The sequence below is a fragment of the Octodon degus genome, unplaced genomic scaffold (genome assembly GCF_000260255.1).
Source record: "Octodon degus isolate 3935 unplaced genomic scaffold, OctDeg1.0 scaffold00009, whole genome shotgun sequence".
Classification (NCBI taxonomy): domain Eukaryota; kingdom Metazoa; phylum Chordata; class Mammalia; order Rodentia; family Octodontidae; genus Octodon; species Octodon degus.
Window position 1 is genome coordinate 28607475 of NW_004524585.1, and position 14758 is coordinate 28622232.

The window sequence follows — 14758 nt, forward strand, 5'->3', positions numbered from 1 at the left end:
GGTCTGGCTGCTGATCCACTCGTTTTTTCATTGACATGCTAAAAAATAGTTAAAGAAAAAAGGACAATGTTTAATAGAAGAAGCGATAGAGATAATAGTGCCTTTCGTATAGAAATGTTAGATACACAGACCTTAAAAACAAGCACCCCTTAATCTTCTTCCTGCGATACTGGTTAATTCTACACAGACTGGAAGGCTTTCAAGAGGGATGACACAGACATTATTTGGGATCTAGGAAGTCACTCTCTAATTAAGCAGATGCAGAGCTGATGGCGATGCCAACCCAGCATCCTGTCTCCTACAAAGTGCCTTGTGCAACTCCACATGGGAGACGTCGGCCTCATCCCAGAGATCTCAAAGGACCATGTCACATCTGAAGGCACAATTATGCCTCAGTTTAGCAGAGACACAAAAGTTGAGCACGAGGTTCCAAGTCACCCATCACTTGCAAGAGCTCTTGGAAATTCCCCAGAGTTCTTCCATCTGAGTAGTGACCACTACAGAGATAAAACCTGGAAGCAAAAGCCTATACATGAGCCTTGTACTTATTGTGCCTTTAGGATATGATTGTCTAGAATCAGAGTAATTTTTTTATGTATTTAGTACAGGGTCCACAGGGTCTCGCTATACAGATTGGACTCATAGTGATCCTCCTGTTTGCAGCAGCCAGGGATCGAACCCCCAGCCCATGCATCTGCCTAAGCAGGAGCTTTAATCTGATGAGCTATCTGGCCTGCCCCAGAGTAATTTTTAACTAAGACATTAGGAATGAGTGTAAATATTTTTACATGGAACATAAAAGCTTACATGCTCATTTTTCTTGGTGATAAGGTAAAATAAACCCGAAAGTTTGCTACAGTTTTTCAGAAATGAATAATATTTGTATGTTCCCTATAATGTATAAGGAATCATTTCATTCCTTGTATTTTTTAAGATGTACAAGACAGTAGGAGAAAGGGCCAAAATGTGAGAAAATAAACGCTCACTACTGGACTCAAATCTGATCATCCTCAGTTAAACCAAAATATAAAATACGATTATGTTCCCTAGAGCAGATTCACAATATAAAAATGTAGAATGAAATTATTCAAACTAAGAATAGTGATAGTAATAGCGAACATCATGTTATTAGCAAAGCATTTTCACATGTTCTTAATCTAAAAAATAGGTCATCTGGCTTTATACATGAAAAAACAAAATAATAATTCAGTGTTCTTCAGAATGACACATATGTAGTAAGTGAAAAAAGGCCACCAAGCAAATGTTCTTGACTTATAATTTGTGGTTTGCCTCTGTCCTGTGCTAAATGGAATTGCATAATAATATTACTTTAATCGCATCAACAGATATACTAGTAAAGAAATAAGAATACAGGGCTAGATTCTTTTTGTTTGTTTGCTTATTAACAAGGTTAGATTCTTTACTTAATAGTTCTCTCTATGTACAATTTATAACAAATCACTCTAATCCATGTAAATGCTCCTCTCCCAAAAGAATCACTCTCATGGATGAGTGAATGGAATCTACAAAAAGTAATCAAGCTGAAATTTCAGTCTATGTCCTAGTTGAGGGTTCGCTTGTCCATAGTTGAGGGCAATCAGTAAGAAATGATTCATGAGCTTTGAAAAATAATTTTTAAAAACCATTTGCAAGCTCACAAACCACATGTGACGGTGTGCATGTAGTTCAGCTATTATATTTGGGAGTAAAGGATCACTTGAGCTCACAAATTTGAGAGAAGCTGTAGAAAACATGTAAGACTAGTCCTCAAAAAAAAAAAAATTTAAAATGCACAGATAAATCTCAACTGGGTAGTAGGTGATCAATATTAGAATAATTATGAGTGAGAGTTTTGTAGAGGCCAGACCTGGGGTGGGGAGCTAAATATTGGTCTGTGTATTAGCCAAAGGTTGTCTTGGTACCTAGGATCTTCATATAAGCACACTGGAACTGAGCCTGAACGCATTTCTTATAACTGACTTAAAACAACAATGTCTCAGCTTATCACAGACACCCAAATAACCAATTGGTTTTATAACTATGGACCACGCATCAGATCACACGCAACAAAGCGAAGGCTTGGCTGTATCCAGTCCTGTAATTTCTTCACTTCTGCCACCACCAGTCTGTAAAAGCTTGTTGCTTATCTGCTGAGACAGAGCTCTCTCCGACTCTTCCAGGTGTGAGCGCTGCTCTGATCCTGAGTTGTGTCATTTGCTCAAATAAACTGTATTTCGTTTTACTGACATTGTCTTTTATCTCTAGAACAAACATTCAGTATTTAGAGAGAGTATCGAATATGGGTTGATCTACAAAGACAAGAGATCTACCAAATCCGTCTCCTTTCTGCACTGATAAATGTAGAATCATGATATCTCATTCATTTAAATTCCATACATTTTTTAGATTAGATAAAATAAATAACAAAAACAATATCCGCTATTTTACTAATACTTACTGTTTGGAGGGGCTCCCTTACTTACTGTCTATTTTATTTATTTATTTATTTATTTATTTATTTATTTATTTATTTATTTTGCAGAACTGGGGATTAAACTCAGGCCCTTGCGCTTGCCAGGGAAGCGCTTATTCCACTAAGCCATCTCCCCGGCCCCTCCCTTACTTGCTGTCAAGTGTCACTATCTGACCTGAAGGGCAGCTTGCTTGGGTTCCGTGTAAGATCCCAGTCCCTGCAGTTCTGAGTCCTGCTCACATGGTACATGTGCACCACGATTCACTGCCCCACAACCAATGTGCATATGCAGCATTTATCCCTTAAAATATGGGTCTGTAGATGATTTCTAAATGGTTTCCTTATGGTGCTTGAAAGAGACTCCATTGTCATCAATCCAGATTAATCAAAATCAGTAGTTCTTGCTTTCACTGAAATGCTCAAAATCTCCAAATTCTGTAAATTCTAAATAGTTTGAGAGGACTATTTTAAAACTATAATGAATGTTTTAAAAAATTTTCAGTTATGACAATTTAAAAATATAGGCAGTATTACTTTGTCATTTCAAAGGAATTATTTATTCTTGATAAATAGAAATTTTTTATAGTACATAAAAGTGTAATGAAATAAGTAAAAATCACTTATACTTAAATGCTAGGAGTGGCATTTGAGCTCACACCCGGCTGACAGTTTCCCCTCAAGGTAGGCTTTGGCTCTGGCTTTCCACCCTTCTTATTGTTAGGCAGCCAGCTATAAAGCATGACAAAATCAAGGGTCTACCCCACTAAAGGGGAAAGACAGGAGAACAGCTCTTGCAAACCCTAAGTCCAGGTATAAAAATAGTGTTACATATTACTATGCTTTGGAAAATTTTTTGCAAAGGTACGTGGTTTATTTTAGAGAAAGACAAAACATTATAAACTACAGTTGTGGTGACGGCCCCTCCCTGTGAAGATGCTAAAAGAAAAATACTGTCTGTAATTATGGCTATGGGTTCTAAACTATTCTTGAATAAAATTTGAAAAATCATAAAGGTTATTTGGAACTATTGTCCTTTGTCTGAAGAGAAGGCCACTGAGATCAGTATTTGCACACCAAGGGACAGCTCAGCGCCTCTGGATCTGCACGGAGCTCAGCTGTGCGGGTCACTTGTCCTAAGCAAGGCAAGTGTAGGGGCCTCCCGAGGACAGGAAAGCTTCTCCTAAGCTCAGCAGTGGGGTCCGTCCTTCAGCGCATCTCAGAGCACCTGGGGGGCTTTACAACGCACTCATGCCAGAGAGCCTGGGCTCACACTTAGTTTGGATAGCATGGCGCCTGATGGTGGATATACTGTTCTGATATTCACCAGTTGCTTCAAATGTGTGGCCAGGACTGGGACCCTTGACTTTGAAAGGCGATTTGCAGCCACCACAAAGCGTAGCTCTGCTCCTCGGACCACGGCACTGAGGCGATGCCTCACACAGCTCTGGCCTCCTCCTGAGCAAACTGATTGTCCAGTAAAGTGACGCAGTGCCTGGGTCACCGTAGAACCTCCTGTCTGGGTCTGAGGCTCGCCTTGTATGTGGAGCACCAGGGCCCCGTATTATACAGCTTTCTATTTTCTTAGCAAAGGAAGCCAGCTAGCACTTTACTGTCCACTGACTTTCCTACTAATTACTTTTATTTCTATAGCATCTTCCCAACAAGTTGGTAAGTTGTATTTTTTTTTTTTTTTGTAGACACATAGTGGCAATGTAACAACTTTGATTGAATACAGCATTTCTGCAAACTTTTAAACATTCCCTAAAAAGTACTTTTGCTCTTTTCAGATGAGTAAAATAGATGCAGAAGAGAAAGCCTGAGAAACACATGAAAAATTAAGAGAAAATGTGCAAATGGGTATCTCCTGCAAAATTTTGGGAAAAAATACATTTATATGTATTTTCACAAGATTGTTCAGCAAAGCAGCAAGAAGGCCAAGATGTGCAGCTGGCTGTGTGTCAGAACTCTCTCCCTGGGGCTGATCTTGGGCTGTGGGCTCCTTGGCTTTGTTGGTGTCACAGGGCATCTCTGGTGGCTCTGTTTCTCTTCAGGGGTGGCTTCAAGCTCAATTGGCCAAAAGGCACTAGTGTGTAGTGGGTTGGAGAAACCGGGAGGTGGTAAAGTTTCCCCCACTTCTCTCTGGTCTATCGGTCTCAGCTGTGTACACTGCTGCAGACCAAGCTAGTCATCCTTCGACTTCTTCAGGGCCATCCTGCTCTCTCCGTTCCTGCAGGCTTAGATTGTTAATGCAGCCGATAATTTCTCTTCTCTGGGTTGTATTACCTTCCCTGGTAGCTTCTCTGCCTTACCCTGTTACCTGAATAACCAATTTCTTATATTACATTCCTTTTGTGTTAAATGCTCAAAGATTTGCCTGTCTCTTAGTTGACCGTGATGAACCCTGACAGGACAGAAAGAGAAGAGGTTTAGAAGGGCAAGTAATTCAATCCATCAGTTTCTGCTCAAAACGGAGCGCGTGGTACCTGTCCCTGGGGCTGACGTATGTATGAAAAGAGCTAGTGCTGAAGAGAAGTCTGGGTCAGTGTGTAGCTCATCTGAGGATACAATAAAAGCTGTTCCACTCCCTCTTCTTGTCTGGCACCAATCTGATTGTGGTGAATTCTGAGACAGTGAAATGGAGATGAAAAGTAAGCAAACATTTGAAGGTGCCATTATAAGGTGATAAGCATTAGAGTAGAAGAATTTAGGTTTTGCCTTCCTCAGGGTACAGATAAACCAGTTCACCTGATAAGTTTTTATTTCGACTTTGTCTATCACCTGACCACTTTATATTAGTTTCACACCTCTATCATACATCAGAGGTATTAAACTACACAGGAGATAGAACAAATTCATTTTTCAAGAATCTGCAGCAAATTATTACAGTTGTAACACTTACATTCGCAACTCCCACACTCTAAAATACTTTTGGGGGGCCGCGGAGATAGCACAGTGGTCTAAGTGCCCAAGCTCTAGGACCCAGGTTAGATCCCCGGTAGCACATGCCATGCTGGCCACCAAGATTGGGCATGGTGGCACACACCTGTAATCCCAGTGCTGGGGAGGTTGAAACAGGAGGATCACTATGAGTCTGAGCTGTGTATAGAGACCCTGTATTAAATACATAAAATAATAATAATAAAATAAAATACTTGGGGGGGGTGCTGGGGAGATAGCTCAGCAACATAAGCGCCTGCCTGGCAAATACAACGTCCTGTGTTCAATCCCTAGTAGTAAATTAAATTAAGTTTAAAAAAATAATAAAATGCTTTTGGAAGAGAGAGCATATGTGGTAGGTAGGAGCACTGGATAAATAAAACAAGATTGGCACAGTGTTGACAATTATTGATGCCAGTTGATTTGCACGTTGAGAGCTCATTATACTCTTCTGATGTATGCAAAATTATTGCTAAGAACAAGTCTTGGAAAGTTTAGGATCCCCTTATTTCACGAATATTTATCTTCCTAAAGTCACCCAAAAGTAAAACATTGCTTTTAATATTGAAAATCTCAAACTTACAGAAAAAGCAAATATGAGAGATATAGGTTTATTTTTAGAAAAAGCAGTGAGTGTGAAAAATGTAATTGTTATAGAAATGTAAGAAAATGCATCTCCCTGTTCCTCTAAACACTTTTACCAGGGACGAGGATATAGCTCAGCAGCATAAGCGCCTGCCTGGCAAGCGCAAGGTCCTGAGTTTGATCCCGAGTACCACGAAAAAAAAAAGTGATAGAGTAACTTTCTTTGCAATTCTCCAGTAAGATGGGCATTCAAGATGAACTACATAGCTACCCCTGAGCCCTACGCACACTTCCCTACCATTTTATGATTCTTGTGGACACACAGATGGCACTGGAAAGGCCTGCGCTTTCTGTCCAGTTTTCAGAGGTAGCGCTGACTGCCTAACTGTTCGATTTTGGGTATCCACCAGCAATAAAGCCTTTTGAGTTTTCCCTAAGTTAAAGAATCAGAAGAACGTACTCAATTACTTCTGTGCCATCTTATTAATCATTAGGATGCACTTGTGGTTTTTACTCCTGAGAAATGGTAGAGAAGGGCAGTCAGGGAGCATGTGAACAATTTTTCATATCTAAAGTACTCCGCATGGAAGCCTGCACATAGTAGGTGGACAATAAACAGCTGTGAACATCTCGAAGCTTTACATTTTCCTGTATTCCTTGAGTTTCCTACAGCAAGATAGACTCATACATTTTCAAAAACTCTAATCACGAGGGCTGGGGAGATAGCTCAGCGGTCTAAAGTGCTGCTTAGGCAAGCACACAAGGACCACGGTTTGATCCCCAGCACCACATGCCATGCCAACCCCGCCCCCAGCGTGGGCTGAGAAGGCCACAAGGAAAAAAAATAAAACCCTCTAATCATGGACACTTCCCCCACCTGAATAAACTAAGGAGATAACATACAAACAGTGCTCTAGGTGGAGTTGCCTTTACAATTTTCTTAACTGGAAGAAACTTAATACACATTCTCCTCTGTGGTAGCTGTCAAGTTTCTTGGGCAATTTTCACAAAAAAGTGACAGAACTTGAAGAACAGAATTTTAATATTGCATTAATAAGACTTCATCGTTTAAAAAAGATGGCATGCTCTGCTTCACAAGGTCCTATATCTTCTGAGACAGCCTGCTCAGAACAAACTCTCACCCATCCACCTTGCGCTCTCAAGAGACCATCACACACACTGTTCTTACAAAAAAAAATCACTCATGTCATGCAATTAAGTCTCTGGGAAGTATCAAAACTGATTACAGAACGATATTATCAGATGTCACTCAGCTTAACAACTTGTATACAATGGAAACTAAGCTATTCAGGTATTGACGGACGAAAGAGGAAAGCTGTGTTTGACCTCTACATTCTCACTAGCCAAATTCTGTGTTCTTTTTGTAGACTCTATACTTTTGCTTTGTACTTCTAAAATTCATTGCAGCCAAGTGGTCTGTTTTTCCAGGCAAGTGTTGTGACATTCTTCCCAGACTGGCTACAGTGGTGGAGCCTCCCAGGTGACTAGGCTCCATGAGAATGCTCTCGCCAGGTCCACGGGTTTAATTAGGCGAAGGAACACCTTTAATTACTGCGGGCTAATAGAATCAACTTAGGCCCAGGAGTCTCATTACTGATGTAAGTTGAATCTTCTCTTCTTCATGGCTATCATTATGATGCTCACAGATATTCTTCAAATAGCTCTTTATATAAAGTTTCATATGATCACAGAATTCCTTAAAAGATAAGATCCATAGTACTGATAGTATTCAGTGTGAGAATGAACAATATACTGTTTTACTGGCCAGCTTTATAGATAGCACAATGGCAAATAAATGCATTCAATTATTTTATTTTATTCTTCCTAAATACTGAAAATTAGGTCATTCAAAACCTTTTTCAGTACAGAAAGAAGCCCACTAAAAATATTTTAATTGATGAATTTATGGGAGGTATTCTGAGATGCGTCTCTACATGGTCACCTGTGAAGGAGCGGTTGGGGACAGGACCCCTTCAGAGATCAGAATCTGTAGATGCTCAAGTCTCCTGTGTAAAATGGCACAGTACTGGCATATAGCAGCACCGGCAAGCCTTTGAAAGCTTTCAGCATAACAACAAACATCTGGCTGAAGTACACGTGCCGTAGGCTTGCCACCACTGGTTACATACACTATGCACATCCTTCTATATATTTCATCTCTAGATTACTTAGGATGCCTAACATAAGGTAATGGCTAGGTAAGTAGCTATTGTAAATAATGGTAAATAGTTGTTCAGGGAATAATTACAAAAAAATGTTTGTACATACTCAGTACAGACACAATTTTTTCCAATTTTTTTATCTACAGTTAGTTGAATATGCAGATACAGAGGGTTGACTATATACATGTGTCTACAGGTAGTATACATGTAAACTTATAAAATCTATGTATTAAATATTTACACATATAGTTCATATAGGTAAGTGTGGACATATACATATTTTATATGTACATACAATAAATCAGATGTTTCAATGTATGTATTTATATATTCTAAATTGGCTCCATGAATCTTTGGGGGATATGTGGATGACTTGGAGGAAATCTCAAATTCCCTGAAGCACTATAGAAAATTACAGTTTTCTAACTGTGCAGCTTTTGTTTTTGGAAAATGATCTGTAACTTCCATGTGTTTCTCAGAATGGTCTGTGTTCACCCACCCAATGCCAAAATTAAAAGAATGAAGTTTAAGAACCCTGGGCTAGAAGTTAACTGTCTCATATATAGCCATCAGCCACTTCTGGCTACTGAACACTTGAAATTTAGCAAGTGTAAGTGGAAATGTGCTGTAAGTGTAAAATGCACACTGGGTTAATATGGAAGAGAGAACATAAACTATCTCAACCAATGCTTGTACATTGATTACATATTACATAATAACAGATATATCAAGTTGATAAAATATAACATCAGTATTGACTGCACGTGCTTCTTTTTGCTTTTGTGAGTGAGCTACTAGAAAATGTAAAATTACCTTCATGACCCACATTATATTTCCATTCTCTAACTTTTCTGTTTAGGAAATGTTAACTCTCTATCACAGGCAGGTTGCTGATTCTAGGCAATTCCTCCTAGCAAAAAGGATTTTAGAATAGTTCCAAGATTGGACTACATGAGAAGTGTCAGAAAAAATGTCAGACTGTGTCTAAACAGTATAAGGGCACAGGTTCAAACTATTTTCATCCAAGTAGTTCAGCATAATTTCCTTCCGAATCATGAGTTTGTAAGGACAGTCTGGTGTCAGCGCTGAACCCCAGCTGCCCATATTTGCAGGTAATTTACATGGGACACTTTGATAAGAATCCTGGGACAATAATGACTCAAAGCAAACTTTTGCTCTTAGCATATCAATAAAATGGTACAATAAAAAAGAAAACGTAGAGAATATTCATGAAGAAATATCTCAAGGAGAAATTTGGATGTCTTATTAAAACTGCACACATAGGGCTGGTGAGATGGCTCAGTGGTCTAAAGCACCTACTTAGAACAAGCTTAGCCAAGCACAGGGATCACAGTTCAATCCCCCAGCACCACATGCCAGCCAGCCCCGCCCCCTGGTGGGCTGAGCTGGCCACACACACACACGTAAATAAATAAAATTAAAAAAAAAAAAAACTGCACACATTCATCTTGATATATGAGTCTGGCTAAGTTACTCTTTCTGTAAAAATAGTTTCAAAACATTGGCTCATCCTTTCACACCCTGCTGCCCCCTCGGCATCCGAGGCTGGGGCTCTGCATAACACAAGCTGGATGTTCCATAAATGCTCATTATCAGATAAGTAACAACTTTCTGACTCCAGCACAAGGTTTCAACCTCCAAAGAGTGCCTGATTACTCCACCTTTGCTTCTCCCAGTACCACGTGCTGAGAGAGCTGCGCCCAGTATTTTAATGTTCACCATAAATCAATGGGACATAAATATTCTGTCTCTCCATCAACAAGACTTTTGTGGCTTTTTGGAAAGCAATCCACTGTTAAGTCATGCTTCCTGGTTTCGAAGCAGTGCAAGCGCCAGCTTGACTGCCTATCACAGCTAATTGTCAGGACAGACACTAAATGAACTACACGAATGGAACAATTCTGCTGGTCACGCAAAGTAATGAGGTACAGAGCATCGATGTCCCCTGCCTGAGGGGAGGCGACGGCTCCTGCGCCCTCCGACTGGAGAGCTCCCTCTGCGACTGGGGCATCTGCTGCCCCCACGATGGGATCGGATCCTGTGGCCGCTCTCCCACCACAGGAGGCAGGCTCTCCGGCCTCTCCCCAGCCTAACCCGAAGGCTGCGAGGGGGCCGCAGCCGGTGCCCGCCCCTTGCCCTCCAGCCCCCGCAGCGTTTAGTCTGCGTGCCCTGAAGAGCTCAGCAAAGCAAACGCGCTCGCTTCCCAGTCCTGCCCTGGCCCGGCCGCTGCCATTTACCGTCTTGTACCACCAGCTTGCGAACGCCATGGCCACTACTGGCTTGTTCCGAGCTGTGCCCACGGAGGACCCAACGAGGGCGCGAGGCGCTGCGCTGCGGACGCCAGGCTCACCCTGCTCTGGGATGGGACCCGGCTGGCAGCCTGCTGGCATTGAGCCCGGGCTGGGTGGGCGGGCACGGGGGAGGGGACTAGGCCACGCCCCCGGTGGCCACGCCCCGGTGGTCACGCCCCTCCGAGATTGGCTGCGAGCGGGTTAGGAAAGAGGTGTTATTTCTGCAGGCAGCCGCGCCCTGCGGGAGGCTCGGTCTCACTGTCCCGGGACCGATCCCTTGCACTTGGGGGTGCCGAGTGAACCCCAGTGTCCCTTCACGTCCCCCCTTCCCTCCTGCCCACCTCCACTTCCCTCCCGCCTAGGAAGCTAACTTTGCCCGGCGCGCCTGGCTACCAGTCCGCGCCCCGCCCAGCGAGCTGATGCAGCCCTAGGAGCCTCCAGCCACTTTCCGCCACCTGCCTGGCAGAGGACGCGGGGCCCCGGGCGCTTCCCCTGCCCGGGCTGGGCGCAGGCCCCGCAGCGCCCAAAGGAGGCGGCCCGCCTCTCCCGCTCGGAGCCCGGCCCCGCTCCCACACCCGGGCGCCACTCACCTCCGCGGGTCGGCGGGCAGCGGCTGCTCGCCGGGGCCGCGGGGAGGCGGCGGGCTTCGGGTGGCTCTGGGACATGGCGAGGCCACAGCAGGCGCAGCCTCGGGGAAGGCTTGGCGGGACTGGAAGAGGGGCTGGGCGGACAGCCGGGAGGGAGGGAGAGCGGGAGGGAGGGCGCGCCGTGAGGCAGCTTTTCCGACCCAGCCCGAGCCCTCGCCCCGCTGCCCCGCTGGGCCCTCCCCTTCCTGCCCGCTGCAGGCTGCTGCCCCCGCCGAAGCCGTCCGGGGCTGAAGCCTGAACCTGGACACCCTCCGCCCCACGGTCCCCGGTGACCCGCCCCTGCCCCGGGCCTGCTCAGTTCCGGGCGGGTCAGTAAGGGTTGGGGGTGGAGGTTACAGGGTTCCCTCTTGGGCTTGCCTGGACGCAGCGGGCAGTTGCGCAACCGGAGAATCCGACCCGGGCGTGGCCGGCCCCGCCTCGACTCTGCTCCCCAAGAATCTGGACAATTAGACACTTCTGCAGTGCGCCCCGCCTTAGCCGGGAGCTTACTCACGTCTGCCCCACGCCTGTAAGGAAGCTTTACCAACTGAGAGGGTCTGTGAATGTGTTTGTGCAAACGCCTGTGAGTTCTGTGTTCTTTAACTTGGTTATGGCAGTTCTGAAAGTTTAATAAAGTTTTATGGGCAGGAGGCCAGAGGTTCTAATCTAAACCAGAGAACCATCCCAGATAAAAAGCCTGCGGAGTCTTTCTCAAGTCTGGTGAGTTTTGTTTTTTGAGGCTGGATTGCTTTTGTCTTCAGCTCAGGTTAAACAGCACTTCCTGGTTTGGGACTGGAGGCCAAAAGTTACAAATCCTCCTTGCTGGTGCTCTTGTAGACAGATCGTCAGCCTGGGCTTGCGGCTGGTCCTCAATCAGAACTGGCAGAAAAACCTTGCAAAAGCACTGTCACTTTGGGATTGGGGTCGCCACTCTCTGAGGCTGTGTGTCAGACCATTGGTGAAAGAAAAACTACGTGCTAAGGAAGGATTTCCCATGTTACACAGAGCTTGGCAGAACAGAATTCTGTGTTCCCCTGGACCCGCAATTTTAGAAATTCTGACTTGCTTTTCCTCAAGGATAGGCTAGCAGCATGCCTAATTGGACAAAGGGAATTTGAATGCATATCCTCCTAACATGTTCTACTTTCTGTCAGTGCATATAGTATTTCAATAAACGGGCAGCAGTGCCGGATCTATGCAGACCAACAAAGGATATGTACAGAAAACGAAATCCTTGGGCTGGACAAGCTATGATGTCCATTTGGTGGTTGCCATCAACTACACTCAGGATGGGAGATATGCCCTTAGCTTGGAAAGTCTGACCTGAGTGTTGAAACTAACCACAGTCATCACTTAAACACAGTAGCTATAGAGGTGAGGTAGGAGGCAGGTCTTCCCATCCAGGAATTTGGCGTTTACTTACCAGGTAGGAGCTTAGGTTCAAGATTTTAGACCCCGGAGAACACCATTCTAACTCTGGTAGAAAAATGATTCCCAAAACTTAGTGACATTAAATGTAAATTATTTTTAACAGAATATGTATTTTAAATTTTGTTCTAAATTAGTATATGTTTGTAGTATGTACTGATCACATTCATTCTGGGGAACTGGTACCTATACATATCACAAAATTTTTTTTAAGATTCATTTATTTGGTACGGGGTCTCGCTATGCATCCGAATGAGGCCAACAAGACCTGCTGTACCAGAGACAGAACCCAGGTCCTTGTGTTTGCCAGGCAGGCACTTAACCCTCTGAGCTATCTCCTGGGCCCCACACAAAATATTTAAAAATTAAATTTAAACCAGTTGGTCATATATATCTTAAGTGTTGTCTAGGGGTGTGTGTGTGTGTGTGTGTGTGTGTGTGTGTGTGTGTGTAATTGAGACAGGGCCTCACCATGTTCCCCAGATAACCTAAAACTTTCAATCCTCCTCCCTCACCCCTTGGGCAGCTGAGTCTCATGCATCAGCCACTTACTTCGAGAATCTTCTGTGCGAAGCACTATGAAAGAAATGGTAGAGACAGAGATATAAAGGTTAGAAACACACATTTTTAACACATGATTGAATGATATTGGAAAACCTGCTGCTGTGAATAAGTACAAGAGTGTCTGGAGTGTTGGGCTCTGTGGCTGTGGGTGATTATAGGACGGGAAGGGAGGCTTAAGGAGTGTGTGGTTAGTGTGATGTGAACAGGAGTGGGGGCATCTCTGGAGATAAAGGGGAACCCACCTGTATGGCTGGAGCCACAAGGTCTCTGTTATCAAGGCATTAGGCCCATTATTAACCAACTGGCTGCAAGGTGTCTGAGATACCAAGATCTGTAAGAGGTGACCTAGTCAGGCTTGACGTATGAGCCAGAAGTGACGTAAGCAGAACACACTGCTTTAACCTCTGGGAGTGAAGAACTTGCTCAAATGCTTCCACTTTCTGTGTGGTCAGTGAGGATTTATTGGATCATTGATGCCATGAACCAGCATCAGATCTTGCTGAATACATGTGGCTTTGGCTACATTAATCTCTGCACATATTGTAAACATTTATTCACTTGAGAAAGTTTTCCTGTTATGACTCCTGTGCTCAAGCATTTTGTAGTCCAGTAAGAGAGACAAAGATGTAAATCCGCAAGTACCACCACCTGCGTATACAGTGAGGGCAGAGGCAGGCGGAGAGTGGCGCAGCATCTTGACAAGACAAGGGTCTTCTCGCTCTGAGGGGTGGAAACCCGGGAACTACTTCCTCCTGTGTGATGACTCCTGCCTAGTCCTCTTCACACCTTATCTGTTCCTCATCCCCGCTGTTTCTACACTTGTTCAGGAACATATCACTCTTCATCAGGAAAAGTATATGATGAGAAAAAGAAGGAACAGAGTCCAGAGGAGGAGAAGCAAGCAGGACGTGAGAAGGAGAAAAGGGGACTGAAGGAAGCCTGTAGATGAGTGGGTACCAGGGGCCAAGGGCAGAGGGCATTCCAAAAGGAGGGGCTAGTCCACCCTGTGGACCATAGAAACATAAGGCAGGGCCACCCGAGCTTGAGCCAGCCCACGTATGTAGAGCATTCACTTGATTTGAAAGCTTAGAGTTCGTTGGTAACTCAGACAGAGGCTGAGGGCTTTTCTGAGTACCCGATACTGTGTGCAGTCCCTTCCACCAGGTGGTATTTATTTCTACATATTCCTAAAAGAGAAGTGGCTCTGACAATACTAGACTTCTGGCTGACAGCCCAGTGACTTCCCAGCTCACTGAAACTCACCTGTCCTATTTGGTATCTCCTTTCAGCCAAGTTTGCCTCATTCCATAGTTGGTTTCATTCATAAACCACAAAATCTTTGGACCTAGACAAGGGCTGCTTAGTGAGGTAGGCAAAGCTCCCAGCACCGTTCCTCCGTGGAATATGCATGTGCACTTGGATAGAAGCTTCAGGCATGTGGCTGGTGATCTGCCCAAAAGCATGGCTTTGGTGGTGAAATTGTGTGCAGGGGGGAGAGGAAGGTGTACCAGCCTGTTGAAGAATTAAATTTAGGCCCCAGTGTCCTACAGTGTTTCTCAGATAACACCAGGCTTGTGCTTAGATGCAGATGTGGTCAGTGATAGGTTTTCTTTTTTTTTTTATATTTTATTTTTATTTATTTGAGAGAGA

General features: G+C 44.1%; 1 protein-coding gene across 1 annotated transcript in view; it reads right to left on the bottom strand.

Moving 5' to 3' along the window:
* Positions 1–14758, bottom strand: part of LOC111814382 (cuticle collagen 1-like) — an 18711-nt gene continuing 3953 nt past the window's right edge. Inside the window, exons 2-3 of the mRNA XM_023707643.1 lie at positions 11081–11777; positions 1–38 (exon numbers count right to left, since the gene is read on the bottom strand). Of these exons, the coding sequence (XP_023563411.1) occupies positions 28–38; positions 11081–11777 (708 nt within the window). The 3' untranslated portion in view covers positions 1–27. The remainder of the gene's footprint in view (positions 39–11080; positions 11778–14758) is intronic.